At 46.2% G+C, this 21,045-nt stretch overlaps 1 protein-coding gene across 2 annotated transcripts in view; it reads left to right on the top strand.

The window, feature by feature from the left end:
* The window catches only part of HEG1 (heart development protein with EGF like domains 1), a 90,661-nt gene that overhangs the window by 44,172 nt on the left and 25,444 nt on the right, over nucleotides 1–21,045 (top strand). For both annotated transcript variants that reach the window (XM_053903462.1, XM_053903461.1), the window contains exons 7-13: nucleotides 305–1,690; nucleotides 3,999–4,115; nucleotides 4,742–4,861; nucleotides 8,997–9,100; nucleotides 12,222–12,280; nucleotides 12,530–12,690; nucleotides 17,075–17,209. In XM_053903462.1, the coding sequence (XP_053759437.1) occupies nucleotides 305–1,690; nucleotides 3,999–4,115; nucleotides 4,742–4,861; nucleotides 8,997–9,100; nucleotides 12,222–12,280; nucleotides 12,530–12,690; nucleotides 17,075–17,209 (2,082 nt within the window). The remainder of the gene's footprint in view (nucleotides 1–304; nucleotides 1,691–3,998; nucleotides 4,116–4,741; nucleotides 4,862–8,996; nucleotides 9,101–12,221; nucleotides 12,281–12,529; nucleotides 12,691–17,074; nucleotides 17,210–21,045) is intronic.

The raw sequence follows: 21,045 nt of genomic DNA, 5'->3' as shown, positions 1-21,045 counted from the left end.
TAAGAGCTTTTCAGATACCAGTTTGCTTTTATCAAAAAAGGCATGTGGAAGGAATTTGGACCTATTCCCTATTCTTCAGCCCCTGGCCCCACTTCTCTTTTATTACCATTTGCATTGCTGCCACCCACACTCCTCCCAGGAGGGTAAATATACTCTGCGCAGACCCTGCCCGTTCCTGCCTTCCCACACTGCTCATCCAGAGGGCTCGCCATTGAAAACCACCTCTCCAAAGAAAGCGTTTATTATGTGTTTGGGATATTTCTTGTATGTCTAGTTGACCTAACTTTGGTGTTTCCATTTACAGTCACTGGAATTAGCTACAGTCAAGTGAGTGGCACGGACTTTGAACAGAAGGCTTCCAGCGACTACGCAGACCACACCTATGTCTCCTCTACTTTTACCAAAGGAGAACGGGCATTGCTGTCCATTGTAGACAACAGTTCAACCCCGGACATAAGGGAGAGTTCGACCTCTTCTGCTAAGATCTCAAACTCTTCACATTCAGACTATTCTTCCTCTTCTCAGGCTCAGACTGAAAGAAGTAATGTGTCATCCTATGAAGGGGAGTACGCCCAGCCTTCCACCGAGTCCCTGGCTCTGCGCACAGCCAACCTTCCGTCCTACACATCCACCATTAACATGCCAAACACGTTGGTTCTTCTGGACGCTGATGCTGGATCGACTGGCAACTCTTCTTCCTCTTCTTCTCCTCCTCCTCCTCCTCCTTCTTCTTTTTCTTCTTCTTCTTCTTCTTCTTCTTCTTCTTCTTCTTCTTCTTCGGGACCCCCTTTGCCCCTGCCCTCAGTATCCCAGTCCTACCAGTCATTCTCCTCAATCTTACCATCAACCGGGGCCTCTACTCTTCCACTGCAGTCCACTCCCCATGCACCCACACCTGTGTCTTCCTCACCAGCGTCCCTGACAGCATCTACCCCTGCCTCGCTGTCCACCTCCCAAACAACGCTGGCACCTTCACCTTCTACCCTGGTCCTGCCTGTGACTCCAGTTCAGACAGCGACAATGGCATTGTCTATGGCAATGCTCCCCAGTAGTCAAACAGCAAATCCTAAGAACCAGAGTAACCCATACCATGAGAAAGTCATTACAGAGTCAAAGCCACCGAGCCTGGAGTCTCTGCCCACAGAGGCCACCAAAGCTGTAACAATGAGGTCTACCTCAGGGATCCCTATGCCCTCGGCCTTAACAGAGTCCTCCACTGAGCAAACCCTTCCAGCCGTAAGCACCAGCATAGCCCGAATGTCTCCAGCTTTGACAACCACCATTCTTGAGACCTCTCATCCCCCCAGCTCTGCGTCAACCACAGCAGCCCTGATGGCTGACCCCACAACAGTACAGACTACAGCTGGAAAGCAGCTCTTGCCAACCAGCCCTGAAATTCCAGTACCACGAATCTCAACAGAAAGTGCTGTCACCACGGAAAGGAGCCAAGCCCACGTAGATGCTACCACCCAGTTGGTGCCCCTGACCAGTGTACCCACGTCGGCGAAAGGACTGACCACGGGGCTCGGTGTGACAGAAGAGAACAGCCCGGCTTCACACTTCCTCGGAACATCTCCTTCTCCCCAGACCGTAGGCGTTTCCACAGACCAAGTACTGACTCCTAGATCTACTACCTTCGCTGCTCGGGGCAGCACACCGTCACCGACAGCACTGTCATCGGCAGCTCCAGGTAGAAGGCGGAGCCGCACAGGCTCAGGATGCCTGTGAATGTGTGGCAGATTTGCAATAGTTCCGTGTCTGTGTTGTCCTCTTATAACACAATGTCATGGATGACCTAATTTTCTCACCTCTGAGTTACCTAACTCTCCCTAAAGGAAGAGGTGAGGATGCCATTGGCCGTGTATGGCATCAGTAGGTAGCACCGTTGTGGCTTATAATTAATTCCCAGAAATGCAAGAGCCTTTCAGGCATGCCTTTAAGTCTTGTGAGGCCAGAGAGGGTCAGTGCTGTGGGATGGGACAGTGGAAGAACTGCATCGAGAAGCTTTAGGTGGCCTTTCTGACACAGGGAATGAGTAGGCTCTGTCCGCCGGTCAGAGCCCTGAGCCTCTCAGTCAGCCAGCCTCTCAGTCACTGGGAAGGCTTCTCTTGATTCAAGGGAAGCTGGGCTCCTTGGTCTTCCTAAGAACGTGTTGCTAGTGGACAAATGCGGGCAAAGGGATGATGAACTAACCTTTTCTGATAGTGACAGGGTGACCTGAGCTTCTTGACATTACTCTTGAGGTTATCTTTATATTCATGTTGAAGTGGCTGGTATGAGGGAAATCAAACCATTCACATGATTCTTCATAGTTTAAGGAAAGGCAGAAGAAATTAGAATGGTATATCTTTCGATGTCGTGTTCAAATTTGTACATTCGGCTTGTCCAGATCCAGAAAAGGAAAACTGCGAAGGGCTTATATAAGCCTGACATCTTTTTTTATTTTCGTTTTTTTAAATTAATTTTTTAAATCCTTATTTATCTTTGACAGAGAGAGAGCGCGCACACACACAAGTGGGGGAGGGGCAGAGAGAGAGGGAGACACAGAATCTGAAGTAGGCTCCAGGCTCTGAGTTGTCAGCACAGAGCCTGATGCAGGGCTCAAACTCATGAACTGTGAAATCATGACCTGAGCCGAAGTCGGATGCTTAACTGACTGAGCCACCCAGGCACCCCTGGAGCTTGACGTCTTAAGGAAAGAAGAAAGAAGAGAAGTACTTTGTAGTGACTAGAGCAAGGGAGCTCAGTTAGTGTCTGAGTTCCAGCCAATCAGCCACGGTCAGCCTGGGGGCTGGAGGGCCATGACCACCCCTGCCACCAGCCCCCCCATGTCAGGCGAATCAGTGTCTCTTTTGTGCCAGTGATTTGAACACCTCTGGGAAATGAAAGGTGGATCCTTCTCCAGGGAAGCTGGGAGCCCTGCTTCAGGAGTCACAGGGCTTCATTTCCAGCCAAATCTATTCCAATACCAGATGGAACCTAATTCACAAATCTCCCTTAAAGCCGATTGTAGTCATTACAATGTTAACTGTAGGCGAGAATAAGTAACATTGTTACTTCCTGTTAATATATTTTTTATGACAGTATCCATGGTACGGTGTTTGGTTATGCATGTCCTGTGCCTCTTTGGGTAGTTTTAGGTATATTTAAAGTAGCCTTGCAAAATAGGAACACCATTGTTAGGTTTAGCTCATTTGTTCTCAGGATTATTTTTTTGGCATTACAACTCTTGACTCCTGCCATCCTTTTCTCATTCTTCCAGCAATTTTTCTGCTTGGAAATGATGCAGTTATGTTGTGGGTTTCAGCTTCTCTGAGCATGTGTCAGAAGGCTTTATTACGCAGTTATTACATAACTAGAGCATGACAATGCTAGTTATAGATACCAAAACAGAGAGTTGTGGTCTCCGCCCCGGGAGTCTAAGATGATGCTGAAGCCTGGGCACTATTAGGGCCTAGATGAATTAGATAGGGTTCATAGTGACATTATGTAAAGAGAGGGCACTGCAGTGCACAACTTCGATTGTTTTTCCAAATGATTGCACCATATGTGGAGGCCCAGTTATATTTTAAGATTTTTTTGGAACGGGGGAATCCTGGAGCAGGGAGGATGGTTAATCAGGGACCACTTCTCCCCCGATGTGTGTTTTAAATTGGCCGAGATTCAAGTAGAATTTTCTGAGTGTCAAAGGCGATATAATCATCAGCCTTGAACTGAGTGACCTGTAAGCAGCATTAGGATTGGAACCAATTCTTGCATTCAAGGATCCAATTGTCTAACACACGTGCACGTACACAAACTACTGCCAGGATCCGGTCCCTCAGCGTCTCTTCTGTACCTCCCGGGAACCCGTTCTATTTTAGTAGTGCGACCTCTCAGGGCAAGTAAACAGAAATAAGCAAAAATCAAATATTAGCCAGGAGAATTAAATATTTACCTAGAGCTGCTTTTACATTTCCTATGTGATTAACTGCTTTATTCCTGGAATGTGTTTTTAGTTAACAGCTGTGCCACTAACCCTTGTCTTCATGATGGGAAATGCTCTGTGGACTCCAGCAGCCGTGGGTATCGATGCATGTGCTCACCTTCCTGGCAAGGGGATGACTGCAGTATGGGTAAGAGGAAAAGTGTCTCCAGTGGTCTGTACTACAGTATGTCCTTGAGATAGGCAATAATGCTGTTTTCCTTCAAAATGTAGGAAAGCAAGATTTTTCATAAGTAAAAACCCTGCTTATTTGAGAGTTGGCATACTTAAGTGTTGTCTGCAGAATAACATCAGACGATAATGTTGATGCGTCTCCATGATCCGGCTCCATTCGGTGGGCTGCCTATGCCCCTACTGCACTGGGCCATCTATAGCTCCCTAAAGACCCCTATGCTTTCCTGCCTGTGGCCTTCGCTGCTGGTGCCTCAGGCTGCAACCCCACCCCCATCTGCTTGTTAAAGTCCTTCCAGTCCCAGTTCAGATGTTATCTGAAATAGTCCTTAATCTCCCTTCCATCAGGATCTCCTACTCTCTCTGTACTTTCAAAGCCTGATTTGTTTCTAGTTGGTCATATACACGATGGCCTCCATCCCCTGTAGATAGACAGCCCCTTGAGGACAAGGGCAAAATCCCACTCATCTCTGGGGCCCCACTGCACCCAGTGCCATTTGGCCCTTCGGAAGTGCTCACTGCACTGGGTAATGATTCTGCTGTCTGCCGCAGGTTCAGTGTGGCCCCGTTTTCTCTCCTCTGTAGATGTGAATGAATGCCTCTTGAACCCCTGCCCACCCCTGGCCATGTGCAACAATACTCAGGGATCCTATACCTGCAAATGCCCGGTTGGGTACCAGTTGGAAAAAGGAATATGCAACCTGGGTAAGAGAATTAATCTATCTTGGAATTTTTTTCTGTACCACAAAATATTTTTAAAAATAACATTTATTGTTTTCCTCCCTAAACAGTCAGGATCTTTCCAAGGTATAAACTTAAAGAATATAGAAAGAAGTAAAGATGCTACCTATTTTTCAACCACTCAGAGATACAGCACCTTATTTGCAATCTTTTTTTACTCTGCATTATATTTTTATACAATTGCAACCATGTAGTATTTGTACAAACTTTATATCTTAAACATTTTTCCATGTTATTAAAAATATTTTACAAACTTCCTAATGAGTACATGGGTAGGCCATTATTTGTGCATAACACTATTTGCTTAACCGTTCACCCTACAGTTAGGAAAAATATATATCAAAAGGATATTCTAACTACATAATAAAAAATATATTTTTAAGGAGAAAAAAGAGAGAATAAAACCCTGATTATCCTACCACATTCACACATCCTTTTCATTTTTTTTATTATTATTATTTTTTTTAATGTTTATTTTTATTTTTGAGACAGAGACAGAGCATGAATGGGGGAGGGTCAGAGAGAGGGAGACACAGAATCTGAAACAGGCTCCAGGCTCTGAGCTGTCAGCACAGAGCCTGACGCGGGGCTCGAACTCACGGACCGTGAGATCATGACCTGAGCCGAAGTCGGCCGCTTAACCAACTGAGCCACCCAGGCGCCCCCTCCTTTTCATTTTTAAAAATGATCTTCATGGTCCTGTTCATAGGCAGATACATTTTTCCAAAGCTGCCATAATTGTACCATACAGATTGTCCTACTTCATTCCCTAATTTGATAGTTCTGAAGCTGGTTGATTTTAAATATAATCTCCAGCTTACATGTTAAAAAGCAAACAACCCACGTGAAAACTAAGGTCCTGACCAGGTGCTAAGTGGCCAAGTATCTACGCTTGTTTGATGAGAGGCCACATTTCAGCCCACAGCTCCCATCACATAATAATGTGTTCATCATAAAAGCTTTCTTCCACACAGGGTATAACCTTGCATTAGAGTGTTCAGTTCAACATGGAACTTGTTGAAGAAATTAGAAGTGAAGGGCATAGAGTTATCTAGTCTGGATAAGGAAACTGGTAGGTAAAGTGACTCACCTTTGATTGACCAGTGTGATACTTAACACACAAAAAGTGCTCAGTAAATATTTTTTTGAGAGAATGAATGTCTGTGACCTCTGAAAAGTGATATTTGCATGAATTAACAGGCTGAGGGGAATCATCAGATTTTTTAAAAAGATTGTGTCAAATGACAAAACTAGAAGGGCTAGGTAATGAGTTTGATGTCCTTTATTTAAAGGGGAACAGTCGTGGACTGGGGGAGTACGGAGCCTCACAAACAGTGGAGCTCTCTCCCTGAGGGGTTTTGGGCAAGCAGGAGTTTTATAGAGTGTTAGAAGCGGCATCACTTCTGAAACACGGCATGATCGGCTAGGCTTGCATATCTGCCCTTATTTAGAAAGGTCAAGGACAAGGGAGTAAGTATATAGCCAATAGTTGACTTGGCGTTGGGGAATTGACCGACTGAATATGCTGCATTTTTAGTCACGGGGGGGGGGGGGGGGGGGGGGGGGCATTTACAGAACTCGAAAGTTCGGTTGGCTGACGTGGCACCTTGGGCAGGAGCAGCTCCATCCTGGGCCTAGAAATGTATTTCAAACAGTTGATACCCTACTAAAATAATGGTAGGATTTTGGAAATTGTTCAAAATACAAGGATCAAGTCAAAGCATTATTTAAAGGAAAAAAAAATCTAGGCATATAGACATCACTCAAAATCAAGAGTTCCTCTTACTCTAATAGTTTATTTGTTTTGGGGGTAACCGATTCCATTTAGCTACCCCCTGGAAGAAATAGGCCAGGAGTCTTTGGTTTAAGGAGGGTGAAGATGGAATGATTTTATTGTGAAGCAGTGTGGAAAATGCTCTTGCCAGGAGCTCAGCTGCCTGGCTTCCAGCTCTGGAGCTACCACCTACGGCCCATGACCCCTGAGCCTCCATTTTCTCATCTGTAAAATCAGATTACCACCTGCTCTGCTTCCCACTCAAGGTTATTGTGAAGAGCAAATAAAATGAAGTATCTGAGCAAGCTTTGAAAATGGGGGAGTTCTCCAGATGGGAGGTATCATTTAACATTAGCCCCCAACCTCTTGGACCAGAATTGACAGCAATGAAAACACTAAGTACTCTGAATACAAAGTAATACTTATGGATCTTTTAAAAATTCATTTCTATAAAAAGAGAGAGGAAAACCAAAACACAGACCCTTAACTACAGAGAACAAACTGACGGTTACCAGAGGGAGGCGGGCAGGGGATGGGTAAAATAGGCGATGGGGGTTAAGGAGGGCACTTGTCAGGATGAGCACATGGTGATGCATGGATGTGTACAGTGGACATGTGGAATGAATGTATCACTATGTTAACTATGCTGGAATTGAAATTAAAAACTTAGTAAATAAAAATAAATAAATAACGAAAAAATCATTTATGTAACCCGTATAAGTCAGCAGTTAGTTGCATGTGAAGTAAAAAATTGCCTTAAAGCCAGATGATGAAAGGCAGGCATGAAGACGTCAGTGTGCTGGGCAGAGTGCAGGGGCTGCAGGACGCTGCGTGATGCCGTCTTCAGAGCTGCTCTTAAAGCAGAGGCCACATTTACTGTCATGATTCGGAAGAGATCTGTGTACGTAACAGTTACAATATGTATATTTCCATCCAGAGAGTCTGGGTATCAGTCTGGATGGGTGAGGAAGGAAGATGAAGGAGTGGGGTGGGAGTTGTGGAAGCCTGTGTGCAGTGTCCCACAGGCACCTCAGATCAGGAGGAGAGCCGTTCTTTTGTGTTAACAATCATCTTTCCCTTTTCAAGTCATTTAGCTTCATTGTTCATAAACATCAGAGGAACATGCAAATTAGAGCATGCTGAAATGCTTTCATTTGGCCAAGAATGTTTTCAAAGAGCTCCCTGCTGCTCAGAAAGAGTCCTAAGCAGCTGGCTTCAGTGAACTGTAGAACAAGCAAAAAGATGTTAAATAAGGATTAAGGGCTTTAGACAGTAAGTATAAGATGTTAAATATGTTCCCTGGCTCATTTGTGGGCCTTTTTCTTAATTCAGCAGGCAAGCTTTCTGTGAAAGAGCAGCTTCATGGGTTCCTGGGTTTCGAGTCTTTTTTTTCCCTCCCTGTCCAGAGGGAAAGATAAGAATTTAATATAAAGGAAGATAAGAGGCAGATAGAAAGCATGCTATGCTAATTTTTGGTCGCCTGCCCATTTGTAAGTCCCATTCTCCTCAGGCCCAGTCAGCACAAAGTGATGAGTACTATTTTATTTTATGAGTGAAATGGGCCTTGAAAACGGGGCTGCTTTCTTTCAAGTCTGAGCTCAAACAATATCTTGAATATGGGTCGTTTGCATTGCCTGGCTTGTGACCATGGGGCCTGGCAGTCCCCGCAGCTTGGGCCCACTACAGATGTTTGGCACCTTCCTCCACAGCCTCTCTGTCGTCCTGAATCCGTTGTCCGATTTCTGGAAGTCTCTTTCATCAGCGACAAAATGGGCATTTCCTCTATGCGAGAGGGATGGCGGCTGGTGGGGTAACTCTGATGAGAAGAGGAAACCAAAGCCTGCCCTTGAAGCTGAGGGCTTTGCAGTGTAGGCTAGAGAACAACAGCGTTTCTCTATCGAAAGCTTTCTCAGGCCTGACGAGCATGTTTTGTGCTTGACCCCACATCCCCTCCCCCTCCTCCTGGGATTATGTCATTTAGGCCAGCTGGTCTTTCCTCCTCATCCCAGCTTCACTGAGCATCTACTATGTAGGAGGCGACTGGCAGGGTGGCAGGATGGCTCCTCACAGCAGCCCACACACACGTGCAAAAGGAGTTTTTGACCCAAAGGTTTACTGAGTCTGAGCCTTCTGCTCAGTGGAAGCCCACCTTCCTAGAGAGGAGCTAGAAGAGGGAGAGGTGTTCTCTATCCTCAAGGAGAAGGACAGGCACCACGGTTGTCCTGTGAGGTGGAGTTAAGAGTGATATGCTAGAGATTTACAAACACACGGCTATGTATCGGTCGGCCAGTTGCGTGGTCTCACGGGTTATGTTCTCATTTTCAGTTAGGACCTTCGTGACAGAGTTTAAATTAAAGAAAACGTTTCTCAATACCACCATGGAGAAACACTCAGACCTACGTGAAGTTGAAAATGAGATCACCAGAACAGTAAGTTTCCTGAAAAGCATCTTTCTTTGAGTCCTTTGTTTTCTAGAACAAATTTCATTCAGAATTGGGAACCTCGTGAGGACCAGCTATATTTCCTGGGCTATTATTCATTTCCATTACATTTGGGAGGTAAACTTCATGGTAAAATTAAAAGCCTCTTGGAAATTGAAAGGAGGTGCTGAGATCCAGTGACGCCCAGGAGAAGCACTTCTTCGGTGTGCTCTCACATGCAGCCTTTATCAGTGCCTTGGCGTTTCTTTTCCCTGTGCAGATTCATAGTCACAGACGGTTAGATGGTATGCACCAATAAGAACTATTGGCAAAGAGGAAAGATCCAGAAAATCCTACTCTCCCATCTGCAGTTGACATGCTGTGTGACTTTCGCTCTGTGTTTCCAAACTTGGGGAGAATGATGCTCTTTTTCCTCAGGAGAATGCCAAAGACATAACAGTTAATCCTGATTTTCCAGGGTTGAGAACTCACTGCACAGATTATCTAGGGGCCTTTGGGGAGCCTCAGTGTTCAGTTGGTTAAGCATCAGACTTGCGGCTCAGGTCATGATCTCATGGTTCGTGAGTTCAAGCCCTGCGTTGGGCTCTGTGCTGATAGCTTGGAACCTGGAGTCTGCTTTGGATTCTGTGTCTCCCTCTCTCTCTGACCCTCCACTGCTCGCACTCCGTCTCTCTCTGAAAAATAAATAAACATTAAAAATTTTTTTTAAAGATTATCGAGAGGCCTTTGATTCCTCTTCTTTCCCTCTTTGCCTACTTTTTGTCAGGTGGAAAAAGTAAGGAAAAATTAAAAAGGAGGAAAACGAGATAAAAATGAAGCTCAGGGGCACCTGGGTGGCTCAGCCAGTTAAGCATCCAGCTTTGGCTCAGGGCATGAGCCCACGGTTCATGAGTTCAAGCCCCACATCAGGCTCTGTGCTGTCAGCATAGAGCCTGCTTCGGATCCTCTATCCTCCAATCTCTGTGCCCTTTCCCCGCTTGCGCTCTTGCTCTTTCTTTCAAAAAAAAGAAGCTCAAATAGTAAATTTTACCTCTCAACTGCTACCTGAGTCTAAGATTTGGTGTTCAGAACATTGAAAATTGCCATTAATATAAGTTTTAGAGATTAATTGATTTCTGATTTCAGTTTTACTTGTTTTTTATAGGTAAGAGTATATTAGCCAAAACCTATAGGATTTTATAGGACTGTAGATTTTATTTGCATGACATTTAGATTCCAATTCTGTCTCTGTATCTATTGAGCATCTAGTCTATGACAGGCACTTTGCCAGATGCCTCACTCCTGTAAGAGGTATTGCCAACACATTTACAGCTAGAATTTGGGGAGACCCTGAAGGTTAATGACATTGCCTGAGTTCACACAGAGCAGATGCAAAGTTAAGGAACAGCCCACTAGACCATCCTCACTTCTGACACCATTTGCAAGTTTGGGGATCCCCAAGACCACCCTCAGATTTGATAGTCACTGTAAGGACTTCAGATGTCAGTGAAAGCTCTTAAACTCATGGTTATGGTTTATTACAGTGAAAAGGTCCCTGTTACAGTCAGCTATGGGAGAGACACATAGGGCAGAGTCAAGGAGGATTCCAAATTTGATGCATCCAGTTGTCCTATCCCCATGGAGCCATGCACTGTGTTAACTCCTCCTGGCAATGATGTATACAGTATTCATGGAGTATTGCTAAGCTCACTTGAATCTTGGTGTCTAGAGCAAATATATGGACATATTCAACCGCTCACATGGCTGACCTCAGTCTCCAGCCCCTCTCGAGGTTAGGCTGATACCATATAACCCCAAACCCCTGCATAAGTCACGTTATTAGATATTTGGAGTGGCCCAGGGCCTCCAGGTAGACAAAGGATATTCCAAAAGCTTATTGATTAGCTTCTGGGAGCCAAGGGCCAGACCTCTGTTTGAGCAAGATTAAATTCTTTACTATACAGCAGGATTTTATGTCTACCAGCCCTATACCTGGTGTTCTTGTCACTTCACCACAGCTGCCTCTTGGGTGTGCTATAGGTCAATATTTCCTTCGAAGGGAGTACAGGGGCTTAGAATCCTGTGCAGAGGTGCTGTCCCTCCCAGTATACGGTGCTCAGTGACTTACTTAACTTGTTCATTTTCACCAGGTATGAGTGTATAATTTACTAGTGATGTGACATCCCCACTCCCATAGACTAGACTAGACTAGAGAAGCCACTTCAAGTGGCCTTTCCCAAGATACCATTCTGTTCTGAAATATGCCTTTTCTGTTTTTACCTGGGGGAAAACGTTTAAGTAATTATACTACTAATAAATCATTGCCTATTAGAATAGAAAGCAATGCCATACAAAGCCAAAGGTTTGATAACATCCTATGTTTTATTCCATCCTATGAACAATAAATGTGTCTGACACACAGGCTTTGAAGACAGGCGTGTCTGCATAGGTCAAGGTATTACAACCTTCCGCAGCATAGAAGGAATCTCCAGCCTCCACTGTTGGGGGAGCAGAAAAACAGGCATGGAACTTGATGCCCTAGAGGGATTTTCTGCTCTCTCTGAGGGCACAAGGCAAACACAGGGAGAGTCACTCTTAATTTGCTCTCGACAAAGGGGCTCTTGACCCATGTAATGTAATTTCCCATGGAGAGCCTTTTTGAAGAGGACCTATCTTTGAGTTAGGTCAACTCACTGCAGATTATGAGGGGTTTGTGTCAGGCCTGCCAGACCGGGGGTAGCTGAAGTCTTTTCAGTGAGCCTCGTTCACTCTGCAAAGTCCAAATAAACAGTTGCCTCTGAGTTTTTTGAAACCCTGGGTCTTAGAAGAGATCTGTTCCTTTGAAGATGTTTTGCATCCAAGGGTGCTGTTCTGAACATCATTTCCTGCCAAGATTTTCCCCACTGATTTACTATCTGCCTCTTTCCCTTTGTACTCAGGGAACAACAGAACAAGAGCAGGAGGCATTTAAGAAGGGAATAAAAAAAAGGACACCACTCCTCTGTAAAGCTGCCTGCTGATAACTTGATAGCTAGAAAATGCCTATTTTATCCTGAAAATAGGAAATTGGTTCTAGGTCTAGGGCTTTTATCTATCTCACAGTTAACGACCAACCTGTTCTTCCTTTCAGTTAAATGTGTGTTTTTCAATGTTTCCTGGTTATACCCGATCCACAGTTCATGCTTCTAGGTAAGTAACAGAATTACTCTCACTTGTGAACCAGTTTTCATAAAGGGGAGGCTATTCTAACATAGGTGACAGCAACTAAACCGGGCTCTGTTTTGACCAAGCCACAGAGTGACCAGGGGGGGCCAAAGTCACTGGGCCTCCATGCTCTCCCATTCCCTTCCTGGAGAACGGAGATGGATTCATCTTCCAAAAGCCCTGGGCCCACATGTCATTTTAGCACAGTCAAAACCCTACACACTTTGTCTACAGGGAGTCCAGTGCAGTGGTCATGTCCCTGCAAACCACGTTCTCCTTGGCCTCCAATGTGACACTGTTTGACCTGGCTGACGGGATGCAGAAATGTGTCAACTCCTGTAGGTCCTCTGCTGAGGTCTGCCAGCTCTTGGGATCTCAGAGGCGGATCTTCAGAGGTAAGAGAATGACCCTCTGGGAGAACCCCACCTATACAGTTAGGCACAGACCTAGGATAGATATGTAAGGCACTCGGGGCTCAGATTCAAGAAGTTTGTCACAGAGCCAGTCTATCTTTGAAATGGGTGCTGGGGCTCCTGGGTGGCTCAGTTTGCTAAGGGTCTGACTTTGGTGCAGGTCATGATCTCACAGTTCATGGGTTTGAGCCCCACATCAGGCTTCCCGCTGACAGTGTGGAGCCTGCTTGGGGTTCTCACTCTGTCTTCCTCTGCCCCTTCCCTGCTTGCACTTTCTCTCTCTCTCTCAAAAATAAATAAAAACTTAAAAAAAGAAATGGGTGTTAAGTGAAAGGCCTTTGTGTGTCTGTATCTTTGTACATGTGTGCGTGCACACACGCATAGCTTTGAAGTCACTGGGTCCTTGGCATGTTGCCTCTTTTTTGTCTCCTCTTCTTCGCTGGTGTATAAGAGATGATGGGATACAGGAGCTGATGCGATGAAATCATTCCTCTTTACCTTAAAAAGTTCCAGCTCTCTCTGAGGGAAACAGAAATTCCTGCACAGAATATACATGCTTATCAATACCCCAAACCTTCATCGTGATAGTCCACTAAGTAAAAAAAAAAAAAAGCATGGGCAGTATTACCCATCTTGTTCGTGTGTTTGCAAATCACCAATGCACAGAAACAAGACTGGAACGATGTAGGCCAGACTACTTGCTGGTTTCCCTTTTCTTGTTCTCGCTTTATCTGCTTTGTCAAAACTTCTGCATTACATCTACTGTGAAGTAGATACAGAGAGGGATTATAGACAATGAGTTCAGAAGGCAGACTTGGATCTTGGAGAGGAAGTTTTGCCTCTGGGTTGGGAAAACTTTGCTAGAATTAAAATTGCTTCCTCACAAAGGAGGCTTATTCCTGCTGTTGTCTCGTAAGTGATCAGAGTGAGGTCTGGTTAGCTCCCTGTGCTAGACAGTTAGGACTAGCAAAGGATGCAGACTCTTTGAGCCTCTCCATCTGGTGTCCAGACGCTGGATGTAAGTTGTAGGGAGCAGGTTTGGGGCTGTATCTGCTGGAAGATCCAGGGCATTCCCAGGGGCTCAGGGCTTTCTGAGCACTGATCCACAGGGCTCTTCTCACAGGCCTGTGCATGGCAGAACTGGGGAACTGGGAGCATAACCTTGTGAATGCTGTAGCTTTAGCTCCTTTCAAGGCTAGTTATTCATATGGGGGAAGAAAGGAGCTGAACTTTCTGGAATTGAAGTTGCTGTCATTTAGCCTCATTGGGGAATTAACTAAAAAGTGTACGCCCCATTATACTGTGCTCTAAACTTTGAGGCAAGAGCTCTTCTTTGTTTCTCTTGCCAGTGATTCAAGGGTCCCAATTTTTCATCTCTAGTTAGCAGGAAGGGGACCTTTTCATTCACTAAACACTTAAAGAGTGCGTCCTAGGGGCCCCCCAGGTAGCTCAGTCAGTTAAGTGTCCGACTTCAGCTTAGATCATGATCTCATGGTTCATGAGTTCGAGCCCTGCATCAGGCTCTGTGCTGACAGCTCAGAGCCTGGAGCCTGGAGCCTGCTTTGGATTCTGTGTCTCCCTCTCTCTCTCTGCCCCTCCCCCACTTGTGTGTGTGTGCTCTCTCTCTCCCTCTCTCCCCCCAAAATAAATAAAAACATTAAAAAAAAAAAGTTCATCCTATATAGTCAGCATAGTACCAGGTTAGTTTTATGTCTCCAGTAAATGTGTTTCATGTCTTATAAATCAAGTGGCCACATACTTGGATTTGTAAGATCCTGCTCATGGCAGGCCTGCCCACTCTGACCCCATTTTTTTCTCTTATTTGGATGTGGCCTATGGGAAAGCCCCTAGCTTCCTAGCTTCCTTGCTGAGGTCCCATTCTTTGTTTTGTTTTTTTAGATTTTATTTATTTATTTTCTTAGAGCAGCGTTAGGGTCACAGCAAAACTGAGAGGATTTCTCACATGGCCTCTTGCCCCTACATGTGCTTCTGGTCCCCATTCTGTACCTCTCCTTCCAGAGCCCTCGAAAACAAAGACAGCCATGCCTCTTGGCTGAAAACAGGCTCACTTCTCTGGTTTTCCTCCCAGTTCTTCTCCTGGCTTTGCCAACATACCCAACTCTGTCTCTTTGCTCCCTTTCTGAGTGCTGGAGAGGTAGCCTTGACAGGCAGGAGGTGTCAGGTTCTGATATTTGGGTGTTTCCAACACATGGGTATGCTGGGCTACTCTGGACGCTGCCCTTGCAAAGGCAGGTTTTCACCCTGCAGTTTGCAAAATGTCCACTTCCTCAACTTCCAAAGAGCTGCAGCTCTAATGCCTCCAGAGGTTTAGAGTCTTTGGAAATCCCCCAAGGAGTGTCTCAGCCGTAGATTTACATAAGTTCTCATTGTCTGTCAGGCGGATGTTATGCCCAGGAAAGACCATGGGAATTGTGGATGTAGAAAAATCACATCGCCAGGCTTAAAATGAAAATGGGATTATATGTGGTTGCATTTGATGGATTTATGGCAGAATGTTCTTTAAGGATTTTTAGGATAGCAACTCCACTGTTGCAGAGGCAAGGCCTGGCTTCTTTGCTTCGTTGTAGGGAAGGGTTGCTTCAGCAGGGCGAGTAGTAGTTGTCAGCAGGCTGGATTAATGGGCAGGATGGAAGGAAAATGTGACATTGACTTCCAGAAAATATCTAATCAGGCCAGGCAACTCAGTCTGGCTACTGGACAAGGCTAGCGCCAGCCTTTTACCCCGGAAGTATTCCTTTATATTGAAGCTTGAGGACTGGCAAAGCTTTCCAGAAGTTTAGACGACGAATTGTGGGCGTTTGGTACCTCTCTGATGCCAGCTTTATAGTTTGTCTGGTGAGATTTTCCATTTTTTCTTTTTCTCTTTTAAATACCAACTTTCACAATAAACAAAGGAAATTCTATCGCACACACAAGCTGAGTTTTGATTTAGCACACCAGCTTCCAATGATAAAGACAGGAAATGCAGTGTTGAAAACTAAAGGCTGTGTCCTAAGCTCGCCTCCCTGTGACCAGGCTGTCCCCTAGGTCCCAAGCTCTCGGGACTCAGAAAAGGAGGCGGCTGTGGGGACCCTGTGTGGGTGTCAGCTCACATCACCACGGTCGGGGCAGTTTTGCCATGGTAAGAACCAGTACCTGGTTTCTGAATAGGTTGGTGTCTTCCTTAAGATGGGAAAGGGGAGACCAGGCCTCACTGCACAGTGTACACATCACCCTTCGGCAGCTCTCCCGGTCGTGAACTTGCTCTTACCTCCCTGCAGCAAGAGCAGATGTCAGTCCTGCCTTGCTCTATACCTGGCTGTGAAGAAGTTACTGTCCCCTAACCAGTTAGTTGTGCGTTTTTGTTCTACTGTGTGCCCCCATTTACATGTGCCTTTTCGTCAGGCATGTCTTAGTGAACGTGCCCTCATTATGTGTCTCGTGTATACAGAGAGGGTCTACTGTGTGCAGCCTCAGAGAGGGCCACATGCCCAACAATGAGTGCTTTTTGATAACAAGGAGATACTTCTTTGTCATCCATGAAATGAGCATGGCCCACATGCCCAGAGCTGGACAAGCCAAGTAGATACACATGTAGAGAATAAGGCCCTAAAGGGAAGGAGGTAGCAAGCCAGAAAGACACATTCCTCTACCCAGCTCTGTCTCCCGTGGTGATGGCCTGGTGACTGGTGACCTGAAGCACCTTCAGCATGCATGTATTGAGCACTGTGTGTGACCATCCCTGTGCAAGGTGCTGAAGCCCCGGAGATGAGTAAGCCCCAAGAAATGGCCAGTGTAGTGGGGACACAGGAAACATAATGATACCACAGTGCCGGGGCAGCAGATTGTCTTCCACACCGACCCTTGGAATAGGTCTGTGGGCAGCAAGCTGTCCTGCCAGAGGAGTGCACAGCCTCCCGTTAGGTCATGTAGACACAGAGCAGACCCAGAGCTGTGCCTCCGCTGAGACAGGTCTGAGCCTCACGGCTTCCTAAGAAGGACACGATCATGTTTCCTGGCTCAGTGCTGGCTCTCCTCCGCAGTCTGTTAGGATGCAGGCACAGAAGACACCATGGCACCGAGGGCCGTATTTACGGTGGCTGCCGGGGTCGGAGACAGCACCCTGTTTCTTCTGTCTGGGTCCTCTGTCCCATGGCATGCGGTGTGACCTGGAGTACAGAGGCTTGGGGCTGACACAGGGAAGGAGTGGCCAAGGCAGCTAAAAGCGGGCCCCTGAAAGGAGACTTGTACCAGGCGCTTTTCAGAAACTGTTCTCAGAGCCTCTTTAAATGGAAAGTTGATGTATCTTGAGGTTTGCAGTGGAGGAGGTCTTGTTTTGTTTCACTGTTTTGTTTTTTCATCTTAGCGGGCAGCTTGTGCAAGCGGAAGACTCCGGAATGTGACAAGGAGACCTCCATCTGCACTGACCTGGACGGTGTCGCCCTGTGCCAGTGCAAGTCAGGCTATTTCCAATTCAACAAGATGGATCACTCCTGCCGAGGTACCAGCAAGTTCCCGAGGGTTCTGTGGCCCGTGCAGGGACAGGGAAGATGTTTTTCTCTGCTCTAGGTGTGACTGTTCTAAACTAGGGGTAACTAGTTCTTGTTATTTTGCTCACAGCAGGATTGAATGCGTTATCTCCTTAGAATAATAGCATTATCTCTGACCTGCGCAAACGGGTCTGGCCAATCAAATTCAAAGGAAAAGAAGAGAGAATGGAATGCCTATGGCAGTGCCTTTTTTTTTTTTTTTTTTTTAGAGGAAGTTAGGAAAATTGTTGTTTTAATTCCCAAAGCTTTATTCTATTGTCTGCTAATCTTTGAAAATGGAAACACAGGCATGGAGTCGGGCCTGTCTCTTTTAGAGGCAGCTGTGGCCTAGTAGACAAAGTACTGCTGAGGCTCAAGAGAATCAGAGCCCGACTCTGCCTCATGGATCATGTATCATCTTGAGCAAGACACTTTGCTTTGCTGCGCCTTGGTTTCCTCTTCTGCAAAATGGGTATGCTGATGCTTCCTTGGATATTCTGGGGATTGAAGAAAGCAATGTATATGGAGGTACTTTGAAAGCCATCAGCATTTGCCCTTGTTTTTTACCCAGGATGTGGCTGAATTAATGAGTTCCAGTTTTAAAGGTTTCATGAACGGTGTGAGGGCAGAAACCTAATCCTGCTAGCCTTGTAGGTGAGACTTAAATCCATTCAGTTTGAACTAAAATGCTCAGTAAATGCATGGCAAGAATACTACTTTAAAGTAAAATTAATTCAAGTCCAGAGCACTGTGTCCCTGACTTACAAACGACTGCTAGAATTTGTAATCACCAGGAAAACTAACAATATAAAGGCCACGGTGTGGTTTTAAGCGTTGTACCACATTAGAATGTGTATGACACAGTTTTCCTGCTTGGCCAACACCCACTGGTGACAGATGTACTGGAATCTGAGTGAAAGTCACATACTGGGGAAAGGTGACCTTGTCATTTATTTCTATCAGGACTTCCCCAGTAGAGGGCTCGTTCCATCAGGAGAGGATAAAAATACATTCGGGGCAGTGCTGTCGTCCTGAGCTTCAGACCCTCTGACTTAGGTTTACACACATTGGCTTTGAAAGTGCACCCCCTCTGCTCCACACGCAAGCCCTGCGGTGGGCTTTGAAGGGGAGGCTGACCCCGTGTGCCGGCCAGCAGTCCTGAGGCACGACGGCCTTGCAGCGCTTTTCAGCACATGTCCGTCTGCCCCTGTGATACAAAGAGATGATGCTTCCTAGTTCCCTCTTACCTGGTTTCATGCCATGTGTTCCTGGCCCTTCTTGGAAACTGGGGCATTGAGTCCCGCGGCATGTGGGAAGGTGACCTCTGCTAAAATCCATGTGCTGGGGCGCTGTGTAGCTGGCAGGAGGGAAGGCAAAGTGGGCAGAAGTGGAGCGCGCGGGAGTGGTGGCACCGGCGTGTGGAGTCTCTGGAGTTTCCCACAGCCTCAAGGACAGCCAGCCCTGCCACCTCTGCCACTCGCTGGCCCCAGCCACTTGCCTTTGTTTCCAAGTCAGCAATTTAATCGTGTCACTTACAGACTAGCATTAGCAATAGCAAGGCCGTCAGAGACTTTCCAAATGCAGGGATACAGGCTTCAGCAACCTTATGTTTATCAGGTAATGACCTAAGATGCAGCATAAGGAAACCTTGGTCAGCTTTCGGGCTTTTTGCCAAGGCCCCACAAAGCCTCCGTTTCTGCAGTATCCTTGTCGCTTAGATTTTCCTCCGTCAGATGAAAGCCTCTGATGAATGGCTTCGGCAGCTCCTTGGGCACAGCCCCGTTGGCCGGGTTCTGATGGATTGTAGTGACATCTTCTGGCCATTAGTGCTGGAGCACTGGGGTATTTAAAATAAGTCCCTGGGGAGCATGGCTGGCTCAGTCCAACTGACACTTAATTTCAGCTACAATCATGATCTTCCAGTTCCTGAGATCCAGCCGCTTTGGGCTCTGTGTTGACAGCTCAGAGCCTGCCTGGGATCCTCTCTCTGCTTTTCCCCCACTCGTGCTCTCTCTCTCTGTCTCTCTCAAAATAAATAAACACATTTTTTTCTTTAAAAAAGTCCCCTTTTGGACACTTCACATCCAAGGTCAGTCCCCAGATAAATGGGGAAGAGAGGTATGTAGGTGTGTTTTCTAAATCTGTACATTAGCAGGACTCTATTGTTTTCTGTTGTACGTATGTATGCACTTCTTAATGTCTCCCATGAAATATCTCCACAGTGTCTTTACCAGACGTTCAAAGCATCATACAAAATTGAAGTAGGTGTCCTTCCCATAGGTGTCTTAGCTTTCTTCTGCCATGCAGGCCTCTTTCTCTCACCAGGCAGCAGGTGCCTGGAGAGCCAGAACTGTGTTTAGCATATGCTTAGCACATTGTGGGGTTTAACAAGTGTCTGTTGAATTAACAACTGGATGATAGGGTAGCAAATATGATAGAACACAAATGGCAGAGCTTGGGAACAAGAGAGTCTTGAAGACTCCACCACTTGCTTATTTTATCAAGGGCCAGGAGGCTTGAATTGGCTTATGTTCCATGTCAATAGGGGAAACCCAATCTGGGCATACACACTAGCAGTTGCCACATTTCCATTGTCTCCAGTGCTCCACGGGTCAGTCCTACTAGGGTGTGGAGATGACGAGCTGGGTCCTAAGGCGCACTGGAGCTTTCTTTCTAAGAACCCTTAGAATAGCACCAGGCCCACGGTGGCACTCTGTCGTTGGTGAATGACCAAAGGAGCCCATTCGAAGTAAAGAAAAAATATCGTTACACCAGGAAGTCAGGCCACTTCTGAGGCTGAGTGAAAACAGCCCAACCCATCAGCTCACAGCCTGGGCAACAGATGGACGTTACGTCTGGCAGGATGACAGCCACAGGATGGAAAGCTCCCACCCAGCAGAGGAGGGCTGGGTGGGTAGATTTGATGTAAAAACATTTCCGGGAAGAAGTGTTCAGAATAGAACAGACTGCTGTGACATCAGCCTGCCTCAGTGCTGAGATGGATGGGGATGAGTCATAGGGAGGCCAGCGGTCCCCGTGGAGCTGCCCTGGAGAAAGAGCCGTGGAGTACCCAGGAGTGGCTTCCCGGCTCCCACAAACCACTGTAGCATGAAGACTGCCAGGGATGGTGCTTTCCGTGCCCAGGGAAGCAGGAGTTCTCAGCTTGTTCCTTAAGAAGGCCCCACCTGAGTAAGGCCAGCAGCGAACTCAGAGGTGTCCCAAGATGTGGTGAAGGGGCTCGTTCCTCCTCCCCTAAATGGAATATGATCATGCCCTACTTTGTTGCAAAAAAGATTGGAAGCACCTACTAAAAAGCCTAAACTTAAACTAAATAAGGTTTAATTTAAAAGATAAATTAGGTTGAAGTGGAAATAAAGCTACTACTTTGCTGAAGCTAGAGGAAAGTGAATATGCAGAAAGATATGCTGTAAAGTCCTGCATGTTTGCTAAAGGTAGGCCACTCGTTCAAGTTCTGAGCTTTCTGGACATTGAGGCAAAGAGAGAAATACAGTTTTAGAGAGAGTCAGGGTTCATAAAACAAAGTACAGTCGTTCAGAAGCATCCCCATCTTTGTAGGCCCCAAGGCCCAAGAGAAATTTCTTTGGGGCGTCCTCATCAAGAGGTTACTGTGTGGTGTTGTGGCAGTGTGGCCCGTGACATCCTGCAGTAGATACTGGGGGCCTTCCCAGGGCTGCTGCTTATAATAGCCCTTACTACAAGAGGATGGAGCTCAGGAAAAGTGGTTCTGTGGAGCCAAAACAACGCAGTCCAGGGTGACAACTCTAATGATCTGCTATAAAAGAATTGC

Source organism: Panthera pardus, unplaced genomic scaffold (genome assembly GCF_024362965.1).
Source record: "Panthera pardus isolate Hobbes unplaced genomic scaffold, ASM2436296v1 HiC_scaffold_16, whole genome shotgun sequence".
NCBI lineage: Eukaryota > Metazoa > Chordata > Mammalia > Carnivora > Felidae > Panthera > Panthera pardus.
Note: the sequence above shows the minus strand (reverse complement) of the source record. Positions and strands in the feature narration are given on the sequence as shown.